This window comes from Salminus brasiliensis, chromosome 8 (genome assembly GCF_030463535.1).
Source record: "Salminus brasiliensis chromosome 8, fSalBra1.hap2, whole genome shotgun sequence".
Lineage (NCBI taxonomy): Eukaryota > Metazoa > Chordata > Actinopteri > Characiformes > Bryconidae > Salminus > Salminus brasiliensis.
In genome coordinates this window covers 22,788,470-22,803,272 of record NC_132885.1, presented here as the reverse complement: position 1 = coordinate 22,803,272, position 14,803 = coordinate 22,788,470, and the positions used below count along the sequence as shown (strand labels likewise).

The following is a 14,803-nucleotide window of genomic DNA, read 5'->3' as shown; positions in this document are numbered from 1 at the left end:
ATGTATATATTATTTTCTTATAATTACTTTTTTATTGGTTTATGCTTTTATTTATCAATTACATGTCTTTTATTAAAAAAAAATAGCTGATGTATTTTTTTTAAATTGAGAAGTGTAAAAAAATAATAATTCAAAAAAAGAAGTGTTTCCCAACTGTAGCCAGTGTTTCCCCAGCAGAGTCCTGTAATCAGCCAGCTAATGATCTTGACTTGTCCGAATCACCGAAATGTCCCTTTCTCTGGTCCAGCAGCCATGTGAGCCTGCATGCTGGTCAGCTCAGTGTGGCCCTATGGGCTGCAGATCAGGGTTAGGGCTCGTCAGCTTGTGATCCCAGAATTTCAGTCTGAGTAAACATGCTATTTATTTCTAGTAATATATATATATATATATATATATATATATATATATATATATATATATATATATATATATACACACACACACATTGAACGAGGAATACTAAACCGGCACCAGACCGGCATACCATGTAGTGTTCATCACTCTGAGCTTTCGCTGTATGTAATAGCGCCCCCTGCTGTAACAGTAGAGTATCAGACCATCCTCTAACTTAATGTAGTCGTATGAGCAGCGGTATGCCAGTAGGGTACATATATACAGTATATATACACAGTTTAATTGGAGGCTTTATACTCCTCTAGCCCACACACCTGAGATTAGACAGATGTTTACCTGCTCCTGAGAGTCATATTCAGGTGGCAGTGGATCAGCAATGGGCACAGCTTCAAGTTAAAGGGGTGTCCACAAACATCTATCTACATTAAACCTACAGTAGAATAATTCCCCGGCCATTAGATGATGTGTTCACAACCCTATCATATCATCCCATTCAGGGAGGAAGCCGTAAGAAGCATTCCCAGATAGCACACGAGTCATGGCCCAGATCTGGCCCACTCTTACTATACATGGAATGACGGCAGTGTTCAATCTTGGTGCCAGTTGGGCCGGTCATGCCTCAAAATAGAAATGCTGCTCAAACATTTCACACGGTGGATTGCAGTGTGGGCTACACATGACCCACAGTGCTAAGATAAACATTTCCATGAGTAAGACTCCTCGGACTTTGCATGAGAGCTGAGAGCTATGGGCAACAGAATTCAGTCTACATCCATCCAAGCGTCCATTCAGATTGCACATAATCAAATCTATACAGATCACAGGTTTCAGCCTCATGTATTCAGCAGTCGGGGGTTTGAGAGGTGCTCTCCACTCTCTGCAGACTTGCCTGTCAGCAACCCAGAAGCAGCAGTAGTGGGAGATTCGCCCCACCCACTCTGCTCTACCCACTATCGCTGAAGAACAGCCAGCCGAGCTTTTAACACGGTAAGAGATCCCACCTCACCCCAAACACAGCCCTGACAGATAAGTCGGGACTGCAGTTCAGTCTAACGTGTTTCTAAGTCTGTTGTGAACCACACAGTAACGCTTTTGCGCTGATCAAAAGTTTGGAAAGTGGTCCGTGGACGATGTTTTGCCTCTACTTTCCTGTCACGTGATTTCTTCCTACACTTTTGAAGCGCTTCTCCGAAAATAGCGGTGAAGATGGCGTTAGTCTGCAGTGTCCCCAAACAGACGTGGATCTGATCTGTACATATAGCTAACGGTTAAGAGGAGCTGAGGGGGGTTGTGATCAGGTCCAGAGCAGGTTTAGCTCATTTGAGGTAAAGGAGAACGAGTATCTTGCACTGGTCGCGTTTCCTTCACTAGACCGCAGTCATGCACTCTCTAGTTGAGAGCACACTGGCACGGGCACATCACAGTAAAGCGGTATCGACCATAGCCTCGGTCCAGGGTGAGCCGCTCTCTACTGTCAGTAGAAGACCGTGTTGCTCCTCACCGAGGGAGGGAGAGCTTGAAAGAGACAAAACAATAAGATCAGACTCATCAGACTCAAATTCCTGAGTGCAGTGTGTGAGAACCTCACTGCTGGACTGGGTGTGTTAAATTTAGAGTGTTTGGAGTGTGCGCCCTGCCCTGCACAGTTTGTGTTTTACTGCTATTTGCTCACCCACTTGAACTCACTTGAAGGTGCTTGTCCATTAACTGATTCGTGTGCATCAGGAGAAGCACTAAAAGTTTAGCACCAGTGTGTCTAAAGGAATGGGTCATAGAGAAAAATCACATTTTGGCGGCTTAGAGGTTAGAGGTTAGCGGTTGTGGGTTCGATACCCATGATCACTGTTGGGCCCTGGAGCAAGGCCCTGCATCCTCACCGCTCCGGGCATGCATGCTCACAGTCACTATGTGTGTTTGATCACTAGTGTGTACGTGTGTGTGTTCACTGCACAGATGGATTAAAGGCAGAGGATAAAATCCATCTGTGTCCGACACTAATGCTGAATATAGTTGTCTTGTTTTGTCATTGAAGAATTATTTTTTGGCCAAAACAACTTTGCTTTGCACGACCACACGACTGATGTAACTGAATTGGAATTAACATTCATTATTTTTTTTTATCCGATAATAAAGTGGACAGAGCAGAGTGTCACTCCCACAGCCTTCGGAGGTGGTCAGGGATGCACATGGCAGAGCAGCATTTGTAGTGTAAACAGCAGAGCATTATCCAGATGATAAATATATTTAAAACCAAATTTAAGTGCAAAAAAAAACAATATATTTGTAAAATATGTGAGAGCAAAATTCATAACTACATTCACTGCAGATCAAGATATCATTTAAATTATAACTGCATATATTTAAGATGTAGCCCCCTAGTCGTCTGCCATTTTTCCCTTATTGTGCTGTAGGCCTTTTAGTTTAAATGATAATGGGATATTAATGTGTAATAATAAGAGGTGTAGTGGTGTTTTTCCATATGGGATAAGTGCAATTCTAGTCCAGCTGTGTATAGTTACAGTTGCTCACAGCTTGTGTAAAATACTGTGTTACACATTGATTATGTTACGTTACTGTTATGGTTGGTGTGGCGCAACAGATAACACCACTACCGGCCAGTGAGCTACCACAGCATGTGGGAAACTGGGGTTCAATTCCAGGTCTGGGTGACTATGCTGTGCTACACCAATACGAGTGCTTGGGCAGGACTCCTAACACTGCATTGGCCCCTTCTCTGTAATACATGTAACCTTGTAAGTCGCTCTGGATAAGAGCGTCAGCTAAATGCCGTAAATATAAATATAAATATATAAATATACTGTTGGTCTTCAGCACGTCCTGCAGATTCATGTTGCAGTTTAACTTCTGTTAACCCCAGCTCTACAAGTTCGCTAAATGAGGTTTTTCAAATTAAAAAACTGCACACTTTAATATCGATTCCTAAATAATATATTTTTGATACCTTTTTTAAAATAAAAAATATATAAATGGCAAAATCATGAAGTCAGGCAAATGTAGTATGCATGTTCAGAAACACACAGGGCTGGCCAGTTAATTGAAATTAATTTAAACTGACATTCAGAACCACTAATCGATGTAATCTTGCTCATGTCGATTATTTCCATTTTTATTACTTTTTGAAATTATTTTAGTACTTTCCCCACTGTGATCATGTACAGTCCCCTTAGAAACGTACTACTGCATGTACAGTCACATGATTCCACCCAGTTGGGGAGTTGGGGATGAGCTGGGCTGGTGCTTATGCAACATCCTGACCTCAGTCAGGCTCTTGTTGCTAAATGAAGTGAAATTCTCACAACAGTGCTCCAAAATCAAGTAGAAAGCCTTCCCTGGACAGTTGAGAAGGTTACTCCAACAAAAGCAGGATCGAGTTGTTTTAATACCCTTGATTTTGAACCATGAACTATATGAACCATTTTGTCCATATAGTGTATATAACATCAGCTAGAGTGCTTAACAACTATGTAATAATAGCCAAAATAGTAGTAAACATTTAGGTATACCAACATACATCAACTTACACTAAGATTATTTAATGAAAAAAATTCTATGATATGTAATTATGCATATCATCACCTTAATCTCGCTCGTAATACAAATATAAATGCATATTTTTGGTGTAGTATTCAGACCTCTGTCTAGCTACCTGTATATGAAGGTAAGTGCATGTTTACCTGCTAGTGGGGTTGCCTTTGGGTAAATGAACTCCCTGCAGATTTGACCACACCAAATATTTTTAGACATGACAGTAAGAGGTTTCCCTGCTGGCTCGTGGAGGCCATGGAAGAATACTTGTTAACTCTTTGCTAGGCTAAAATAATAACTTATTTTAAATGCACATCTTTAATAAAAATGAACCCTTCCAAGCACACATGGTAGCTCTGTGTAGCTAAGCACTGGATTTCCCTTTTGGATTCTTCACAGTGCATTAGAGGACTCTGGTCATATGCCTGCACTTGTCAGAGCAATTGACTAACTGAATTACATAGAATAGAAATTCCTCAGTAGTGCCACAGCTTCTTATCACCTCTATTAAAGCGATGCTGCATGTGCTCTACAATACATTCTTCCTGTTATTTTCTTCATAATATTAAAACACCTGTGTTTATCTCTAAAAAAGGCCCTGTGATTTTCAGGAGTGCACTTATGACCCCCCACAGAGGTCTAGTATGAGTAACAGGAGCAGTCCTTGTCTGTGGACTTCAGTGCCTCAGGTCTCTCCTGCTCCATGTGACCGCTGTAAGCACGCTTCATGTGCCTTCAAGGGAAAGGTCTACCTGCTCGGAGGTAGAAAGAAGCACTCCTTAAAGGATTTCTGGAAATATAATGTGGGTAAGTCATCTTCAGCTGTGTGTATGGTTGTGTTATTTTCCCTAAATATAATTTGTTTAGGTCCAGAGTGTTCAGATTTTAAGTTACCAAGTAGTCTGTCACACATATCCAAGTGATCTTTGTTCACATATCTTTACTGTATGTGTAAGTACATGGACTACGCTGTAAAAAAAACATTTGTACATTTTACATTATGTGAATCAAACCATGAGAGTAAAAGACTAACTTTAAAAAGGTTGACTGCCGTTTCTGTAACAGCGAATTACCATAAATATTCAGTAATATTTAAAGAACAGGCAACATTTTAGATTTTCTTTTGTGAAATATACATTACACAAATTTCTATTCTATTCTATTCTTATGCCAGTGCCGTTTGTTGTTTCAGTACGCAACGAGTGGATCGAACTGGACTGTAGTAGTGACCAGGCACCTGAAGAACTGGAGGAACACAGCATGGTGGCACACCAGGTGAATGAGTGCCTTGGGGCTTAGGCTTGTAATTCAGATATTATACTTAGGATGTATTTTTCAGTAAGTACCATGAATTATTTTGTAAGTACTATGAAATTATTTTAGTTTTTTTATAGTGTAGTTATAAAACTAACAAACTGAAGCGTGAGCCCACACGCATACATGCACATACAGCTTGATAGTGATTTAAAACAACATTTGAGTAGTTTCAACATACAGTTGACATCAGGTGCACTTTATAGACAAAAGTATTGAGACACCTGTTTATTAATTATATTAAAAAATAGTTTATCCTGCTTTTGTTGGAGTAACTGTCTCTACTGTCCAGGAAAGGCATTCTAGAGCATTGCTCTGAAGATTTGATTGCATTAAGTTACAAGAGTGTTAGTGAGGTCAGGATGTTGGATGTTCACAACCCTACCTCATCCCAAAAGTATTGGATGGAACTCCATTCCAGAGAACACAGTTCCACATCTCAATGCTGCTCCAGGAACTAGACAGGCTGCTGTGTGTGCAGTTGTACGTCTGTGTCAGCAATGGGTGCAACTTAAAGTAGCTGAATGCATTTGTCAGGGGATGTAAGGGGTGTCCACAAATATTTGGACATATAGTGTATATAAAACTAGTGATGTCCAGATGTCCAGATGCCAGTGTTTGTGTTTCAAATGCACTGTAAAAGTAAAATCAAAAAAATAAAATCTAAAATCTGTTTAGATAAAGAGGCATTCTGGGCAATGAGTGTTTAAGATCTTAAAATATTCTTCTTCATTTGGCTACCAGCTACTTTAAAATGCTGACATGTATATAATAATAAACAGGTAACATTTGTTAAATGTATTTTACTTCTGTGAAGAAAAATAACTGTTTTACAGAGCCGGGAATTTGCTATGATGTCATATTATACTGTAATGCACGCACATTTCTTTTTTCAAACAAACTGTTCAGTGCTAGTTAAAAACAAGAAATGCATCCAGTAATGCCTCTGATGAAACCCACATTTCTGTGGTAGGGTTATTTTTAACCAGATGTGATTCAGGAAAGATATAGCTGTAGTGAACTTCCCTATTGGTAACGTTGGCATGACAAAAAGCACCAAAAAACAGACAAACAGACCTGTAACAACTGCACTATCATATTAAACACCCTCGTGTCTGGAGGTAGGGTGGTTTCCTTAAACACCACACTAAAAATCCAGATAGTACAATTTTTATAATGCACTGTAAAACATTCCACACTCCACATTTAACAATAAAGTTGCTTCAAATGGTCCTTTAAGAGATTCCACACAAGAACCATTTTTTAACCCGTTAGTAAAAAAAAAAAGTGTGTGAATGTGGAGAACCTTCACAGTTACAAATCTCTATTACAAACATGGTTCTTTATGGGACCAAAAAAGAAGAACCACTTTGAAGGACCTTTATTTTTAACAGTGCACAGACGTCTAAATTGCTGTGTTAACTTCTGAGAAAGCAATCCTGGCACAGATGAACAGTGGTAAAAACAAAGGATCTAACGCAGCCGACACCCTATCCTGTACATTTAGCTTGGATTGCTCACAGTTCTAACCTGCTGGATCGGATCAGGACATCCCTTTTTAGGTAGTAGAACTTGAAGAGTAATTAGGTAAATAATGTGGTGAATATTCACTCCAATAATTGATGTCATATTTAGGCAAAAGAAGTAGTTACTGACGTTGAGCCCTGTACGCAGTCCAAAATCACTGCTGATACTATGAGGCTCACCTTTTGTGGTACGGATAGAGCCATGGAACTGGCCAAGTACCAAGCTCAGATAGAGACGTTATAAATGAGTGAACATGGCGTTTGTTTTTGGATAAAGATCTGTCCTTCAGTAAAAAAAACCCAACAGCCTCCTGGTTACGGCACAAGCAGAGGAGAGTCCATGTGTTAGAATGCAAAGCTCCTTCAATGTGTAGATCTGTGCATGCGCAGTAGCAGGAACAGGCCAAATGCTACTGAAACTGTTAATGAGATGTTTGTCAGATTTTAGCAGTGATACGAATTGTAATTTGACCCGCAGTTTGAAGTATATTGGTCTATATAACCAAATAACTGCCCAGCGGCGCTGCACATATTGCTGCTCAGCATTTTAAATTGTTGTAGACGCATCAGCAGAGTGATACAGTTTCAGTTATCACAAATATCAGAACGGTTAGAACACTTCTCAACCAATCAAAGTGTGTGGTCGAAACTGACTGTCGTATAATATGGTCTATTCTTTCTCAGGGTGTGTTGTATGTGTTTGGGGGTTTGAGAGATTCAGCATATTCTAACTCAAAAACGCCTCTCTGGCTGTTTGACACAGGTGAGTTAATTGAATTCCCAGCCATTTTTATCAAACCATTCAGATCATATAAAAACTTCTTCACCTGTATGTGTATTTTAAAGTGATTTTGGTAATGCATTGTCTTCACTGGCTTTCACATTCTATTCTCCACAGTTAAAGAGCAGTGGCTGCACATACAAGAGCAAAGTTCACCATCTCAGGTAAAAAAATAAATACACTTAGCAGTCTACGGTAATAAAAATCCTCTCAAATAGACTATAGTAATTCATTATGTGCTTATAGATCATATTTGTGTTGTGACAAGAGCATATCAGCTGTATCTGTATCTAAATGAGCTGTTTCTTTTCTTCCTAGCATGTGGTGCCAGCCAATAGAAAGGGGCACAGCGCTGTTGTGTGGGAATCCTCTATGTATATTTATGGGGGGTACATTGACATGCGAGGGACCTCCCAGGAGTTCTGGAGATTAGACTTGGGTGAGTAAAATAATAATTTGTAGGATTGAATATCATGAGAAAATATTATGAATATGACATGAATGTGAACAGCACGCTCAGCAAAAAAAGCATGACTTCATAAGCATAATATTGTTGCAGGAAAGACAAAAGGATGGAAGAATGTGAACAGTTCAAATAACTGCAATATTTTGGAGTTACATGAGGTCACACTCTCAAACTTTATGTGCCATAAAATGTTTTGGCTTTTTTTTAGCAGTTGCAGCTTCTCCAAAAGTGCCTTTTCTTTTTAGTTTTTTTAAATAATCTATGGAAATCTTTATTATGGAATCAGTAGTGGTTCTTCTATGAAACCCATATTGGTACCTTTACTTTACTTGACCATTATCATTCTCTAGACTAATCCAGTACATTTGCTATTGAGTTCTGTGACACTGTTGGAAGTTATGAATAAAGAATGGAAAAAGAGAGTGGTGTAAAGGCCATACAATGACAAGGAAAGTGTTGTTCATGTATATATCATAAACCTGACTGCACGTTATACTTCTGCTGTATGTAACTACTGTGATTTGTTTAACTAGATATAGCTAGAGATATGTGCAGGGAACAGCTAAAATCACCTTATTGGATTTTTTCAACCTACCGTTCTCATTGGCAATTCAGTTCTTAACACTGATTGTAATTATCATATGTTGCTTCACCTAACCGTTGCCAAATGAATAAAAGCCAGGTCCAATATCTCTTTAGCTTGACCCCTTAAGCAGCCTATGGCCTGCCAGCGGGCTGAAAGTGTCATTACAAACTTCTATAACCGTAGATTCCCTGTCCCTGTAGTTACTGAATAATACACCTTAGTGTGTAATTCTGTAGCCCTTTCTGCGATAAGGGCTACAGACTAAAATAACTATTATCCATTCCACCTGCCGGGTCAATTCATATGTACTTGTGTTCTTAGTCATGATTAAATAACAGTGTCGAAGCCTTTTCCAGATTCCAGTACTCTCAGTAATCCACATAATCTGACACCTTGTTCATCTTTGACTGTAGCTTTGTTTTAATTAATGTGTGTGTGTTTATGTTTTAGACTCTGGGGTGTGGTCTCTGTTGAGTAATGCACCTGTAGGTCCTGGACCTAGGCACAGTTACTCTGCCATGACCCACCAGGACAGTATGTACCTGTATGGTGGCCTACAAGGCCTAAAGGAGCAGAGGGACCTGTGGAGGTGGAGCTTCCACAGTCAGGCCTGGAGCTGCATCAGAGCATCGTGAGTGAATCCTATGATCACAAAGCACAGAAAGGATAAAGAACACAGTTCAGCCTCATTTTTAAAATAAGCTTTGAAGAATTTGGTGCAAAAATTACATACAGCACACCTAATATCTGGTTGGTCACTTAGCAAGATGCACAGATCCTACTTTTAAGCACAGTGCACCTATTTTAATCTGCTTCATCTATTCAACAACCACCTTTGATATGTATTTGGGTTCGTTGTCCTGTCGAAACACATAGTTGTGTCCGAATGTCAGCCATTTAGCTGATGGTTTGAGGCTATGCTAAGGAATTCTGAGGTAATGCACCTGTAACACTGGCAGCAAAACAGCCCCAGAGCATGATGCTACCACCACCATGCTTAACAGTTGGTACAGTGTTCCTGAGGTTAAATGCCTCACCTTTACTTTCTCCAAACATACATATGGTAGCTGTGGTCAAACAACTAAAACAACTTAAAAAAAACAACCTTAAACCTCATCTGACCTTAAAAGCCTCAGCTGCAAACTTTAGCTGAGCTTGACAGTGTCAATTTTGAAGCAGAGGCTTTCTTGGGCAGTAGCTTCCTCTCTGTCCAAGGCACTGTAAACCTTCCAGTCCATGGCAGGCCTGTGCCTTGGTGGTTCTTGGATTGTTCCTGGCCATCTGAAACATTCATTATGTATTTTTGGCCCTGTATGTATAATCTCGACTCGAATTGAAAATCCAATCTTGCCATGACACTCATGTTGATTATGAGTGTATGTAAACGTCCAACCTCAGTTGTATCATTGTGATCATATGTGTTTCTTCTCCATGTGAGCAGAGGGCAATTCCAGATCTTGTGGAAATGTTTTCCTGAAAATGAAAAGTCTTTATTTTGAGAATTTCTGACTTGTGGTGTAGTTTGGTAGCTGGAGGTATTTAAAGAGTGGATTAGGTTGTCTGGGTTCAGTTGAGGGGAGAATGATAAAAAGAGTGATAGCACAAGTTGGCAGAGCACTGGTGACTACAAGGGCCTGTTTAGACCTGCCATTAACGCGTGTTTTTGGTGATGGGATCATGTTCGGATTTTAGTTGTCCGCATGAAAAGCCAGGTGTAAACACCCCCAAGAGGCATTGTGATCGAATTACAATCGGATCACTCAGGCCACATTCGGAGATGGCCAGAGACGGACTTTGTCCTCATTTAATACAAGTTTAAACCAAATACATCTAACAAAAAAACATTAATATGTTTAACATATCTCTGTCATGTCTGTGTGTGTGTGTTTGTGTGTTCTATATATTTTTTATTGGTAGATGAGAGCAGTATTACAGAGTTTGTTCCCTTACATTTTAAACAGTCTGACGCATTTTCTGATAGTGCAGATATGGGAACGTGAGAACCATCTATTGGATATAGGATCCTCTAAACTGTTCACAGTCTCCAGGACAGTTTTGATTAGAAGATGTTGATTACAGGAAGTAAGACGGAAATGATGTGCTCAAGTTATCCTGTCCACAGTAATCCAGTTGGAAAATTGAAATTAGCCAAAAGGCAGATATCCTAGCACTGAGAGCTGGCACATTGCCTCCATTTAAACTGGCTCACTTGTCACTGAATTAACCTTCACTAACAGCAAGCTGTTTAATGATTAATGAGGGGGTTTTGTTTCTTATCAGGCATACACACAGGTAAAATGAAATAAAACCTGATAAGAAGTATAGCTTAAACTATTATTTCAAGACAGCCAGTTATCCCATTGATATTTAAATAGCCTGAGTCAACAGCTCTTAAAAGGAGGGCTCAGCAAAAATCATGTTTATACAGTCTCTCTTTCGTCCCAAACATAGTTATTCAACCAGGACATGTCCACAGTTTGCTGTTTTGGTTTGACGCTACATTCTTTGTCCATTTAATCAGCTCCATTTACCATATAGGAGGACTTTGACCACAGAGCACCACCCTCCAAATTATACCTGATGTTTGGTGGTCCTTTGGGGTCTTGGCCATTAAAACACAGGGTGAGAGGGGCTAACAAAGCAGAGAAACTGTTATTTTAGAACTACAGAGTGCTCCTATATGGTAAGTGGAGCTAACATAAAGAACATTGAGTGTAGAAACAATGAGGTTGTGTTAATGATATGGCTGATTGGTGTAAATCTCCCATAATATGTAAATAAAATATATAATAATAATAATAAAAAAATAAATAAAAAAAAAAACACTACCCCAGTCATTCTATAATGCAGCCAGAGTTATCTTGTGACATTCTGTATCCCACAGTGCAAAACAGTCATTTTAGAAGGACATAACCATGGATATAACCTCCTGGCGGTCATGTGACCTTGTAGTATGGTACGGCATTACATAAAGGTAATTGTTACATACTGGATCCTGTACTGTGAGAGGCCACATGAAGTGTATGGTATATTAGGTGCAGTATATATTATACACTGGTGCAGTATACCTTATATACTGGTACACTGTTCAGTATAAAGTACTGGGACTGTATGCATTATATACTGGTACACTGTTCAGTATAAAGTACTGGGACTGTATGCATTATATACTGGTACACTGTGCAGTATGAAGTACTGGGGCTGTAAACAATATATACTGGTACACTGTGCAGTATAAAGTATTGGGGCTGTATGCATTATATACTGGTACACTGTGCAGTATAAAGTATTGGGGCTGTATGCATTATATACTGGTACACTGTGCAGTATAAAGTACTGGGTCTGTATGCATTATATACTGGTACACTGTGCAGTATAAAGTACTGGGGCTGTATGCATTATATACTGGTACACTGTGCAGTATAAAGTACTGGGATGGTATACATTATATACTGTGACACTGTGCAGAATGTGGTACAGTGTGCAGTATAAATTATATTGTCCTTTATTGCTAAACTAATGATTTAATTTCTGCTTCTCTGCTTTACTAGCTCTGGGCCCTCCAAGCTGATGGGCCACTCAGCAGTGGTCTACAAGGACAGCATGCTGCTCTTTGGTGGAGGGGAGACCCAGAGTGTGCCCAGGAACTGCCTGTGGAGGTTCAGTCTGACCGCACTGACCTGGGAGAAGCTGCCCTCACTGCCTGGGTCCACCGCTCCATGCCGAGTTCACCACTGCAGTGTGGGTCTTGGCCCTAACTTCCAGCCTGAACCACCCAACCTCAGTGATAAAGAAACCCTCATGTCAAACAGCATGAATAATAACAAACTCAGACCCTTCAAGAACAAGTGTTTCCCCTCCAGCTCATCCGCATGGGAGCCTGGAGAGGATATTGAGCTACAGACTGTGCACAGCGTGAAGACAAAGGGCCTGAAAGACATTAGCACGGCTTTAATAAAGCCTACGCCGTGGAGGAACTGCCTCACCTTTGAGAATCAGGAAGCTATACGAAAGACACAGGACGATGAGCACTCAGCAGATGAGCCGGAGGATGATCTGGCCCTCCCAGTACCTAACCTGCTGCTTGTATTAGGGGGAAAACCTATAAAAGAGCAGAATGCAATCTCAGTGTGGCAGATGACATTAGCAGAGAGCTGACGTCGAGGTGGTGAGGCATTTTGTAGTTACATGAGTGAAAGGAATGGCCTGGGGTGTCCAATAAAAGATCAAATACCAACTATTTCAACCAGATGCACTGTTGACTTAAAAAATGCTATTTTACAAGTAATACTTTTGATATTTTACTGTATTTTATTTTATAATGTGTTTTATTGACACGTTATTAAATAAAATGTTTACATGTTTTATTAATTTTCAAAGTGAAAAGTTGCCAAGTCCTTTAAAGACCACTTCTGCAGTTTATTTGCTTAATAATACCATAAAAATAAATAAATAAATATATATATAACAGAACATTTACATAAAATGTGACTCTCTCTCTCTCTCTCTCTCTCTATATATATATATATATATATATATATACATTTTTAATTTAACATAAAATTTTATGTAAATCATTTATGTATGTAACTGGGGTGTCCACATTTTTTCCATACACTTGTACATTGTTCCTTAACGATTTGAATGTTTTACACTGTCTGTTTGAGTCAGTAGTGGACTGTTTCATGTTTCACTGACTTCATGGTATATATATATATATATATATATATATAATGAACAAATCTTAAACAGAATTATATGTGTGTGTGTGTGTGCGCGCAGTATTTTTTAATGAATTTTTTGTTTAAGTCCATATTTATCAGTATTTCACTGTTGCTTTGGATGTCTGGTGCTTTTAAACACTGAGGGGAGAGAATCCTCAAATGTCTCTGTACTGTAAGTCTCAGAATTGGATTGGACTTGCAGGTTACATGGATAGAAGGATACTTTACACTTTTATCATTATCACACAATGTCTTTATGTCTTCTTACATTATTTCTTTTTTTATCTCTGTCTTTTACTAATTACTAATTATGTAAAGCTGCTTTGTGACAACAACAGTGTGCTGTCCTAAAAAGTGCTATACAAATAAATTTGGCTTGATTGGACTAAAGCAGAAACTGACATTTATATTCGGTGCCTGATGTGTTTTATGCTCATATATAGAGCATAGATGAAAAAAGCAGGGTACGTAACAAAGTGACTGCAAGGTTTAGACAAGTTTGTGAAATCCTTCTTGAATTTGCATAATAGCATATAAATAACATAGTAAATAAGCAACGTTTGCTCATAGACGTGGCCTGCAACTCAGGGTAAACCCAACAACTAAATGATTACTTCTACAAAGGCTTGAGGCTATGGTTACACTACATGCCTTAATACTTTATTATTATTATATGAAAATGAACATTGATAACCTGGTTCTAGCTCATTTAAAGGAAGACTTGACTGATTGAATTGTTTGCCTAATTGCAGTATTGGTAAAAGTATTGATCTTTGGTACCTGGTGCAAACTCTATGTCTGTATGTGTTCAGGGTGGTGAAACCTTGGCCAACTTTGGTTGCTTATCTGCACGCCACTTTTCTCACTGAAGAAAAGCCTACTGAAGTACTGCATTTGGAGTAAGATGAGTGTTAGGAGGACTGTGATAATCCTCTAAAAACCCTGAGCTCATTTAACTGTTTTACACTTACGATGACTGATTTCAATAGTCTTCAGGTAATTACAGCTTGATATCCTCACATTCAAAGGCAACATGAGAGTAAGAGTATCTAGTAAGAGTTTGTCTACATTTTGTGAACACCACACAGAGAGAACCTAAGGAGTCTAGGTCTTGTGCCAAACAGACACAGGTGCCACACTAGAGAGTAACAGCAGGTCTGGCCTGATGTAATACACACATGACCATGACTGTCTCGGCCCACTAACCTAAAAGAAGTTGGCTCGCCGCTGAGGAAGTGTTATTTTTAGAGGGCTTTCCCGCCGACGTCTGGTCACTCTCAGACATTGTGCTTCACTTTTGGCCTTACAATGTAGGGCCCAAAGCTCTTTAATGAAAAGACAGACAGAGGAAGGTAGCGAGAAGAATGACCTGACCTCACCTGACCAGATTTTAAGCAGGATGGTGGGTTTACAGGACTGAGAGTCTAACAGTAGCTTTAGCACAGATCATTTTTAAACTGATTTGCTGTTTTTAGATATATAGTTATGAAAGTCAGATTATATTAA

General features: G+C 39.3%; 1 protein-coding gene across 1 annotated transcript; it reads left to right on the top strand.

The window, feature by feature from the left end:
* Positions 1-1,302: 1,302 nt before the first annotated feature.
* On the top strand, positions 1,303-13,164 carry klhdc3l (kelch domain containing 3-like). Its single transcript, XM_072686142.1, has 8 exons — positions 1,303-1,341; positions 4,496-4,707; positions 5,093-5,175; positions 7,425-7,503; positions 7,639-7,685; positions 7,840-7,960; positions 9,024-9,204; positions 12,125-13,164. The coding sequence occupies exons 2-8, from the start codon at positions 4,545-4,547 to the stop codon at positions 12,729-12,731; spliced, it is 1,281 nt and encodes a 426-aa protein (XP_072542243.1). The 5' UTR covers positions 1,303-1,341; positions 4,496-4,544; the 3' UTR covers positions 12,732-13,164.
* The last annotated feature ends 1,639 nt before the right edge of the window (positions 13,165-14,803 follow it).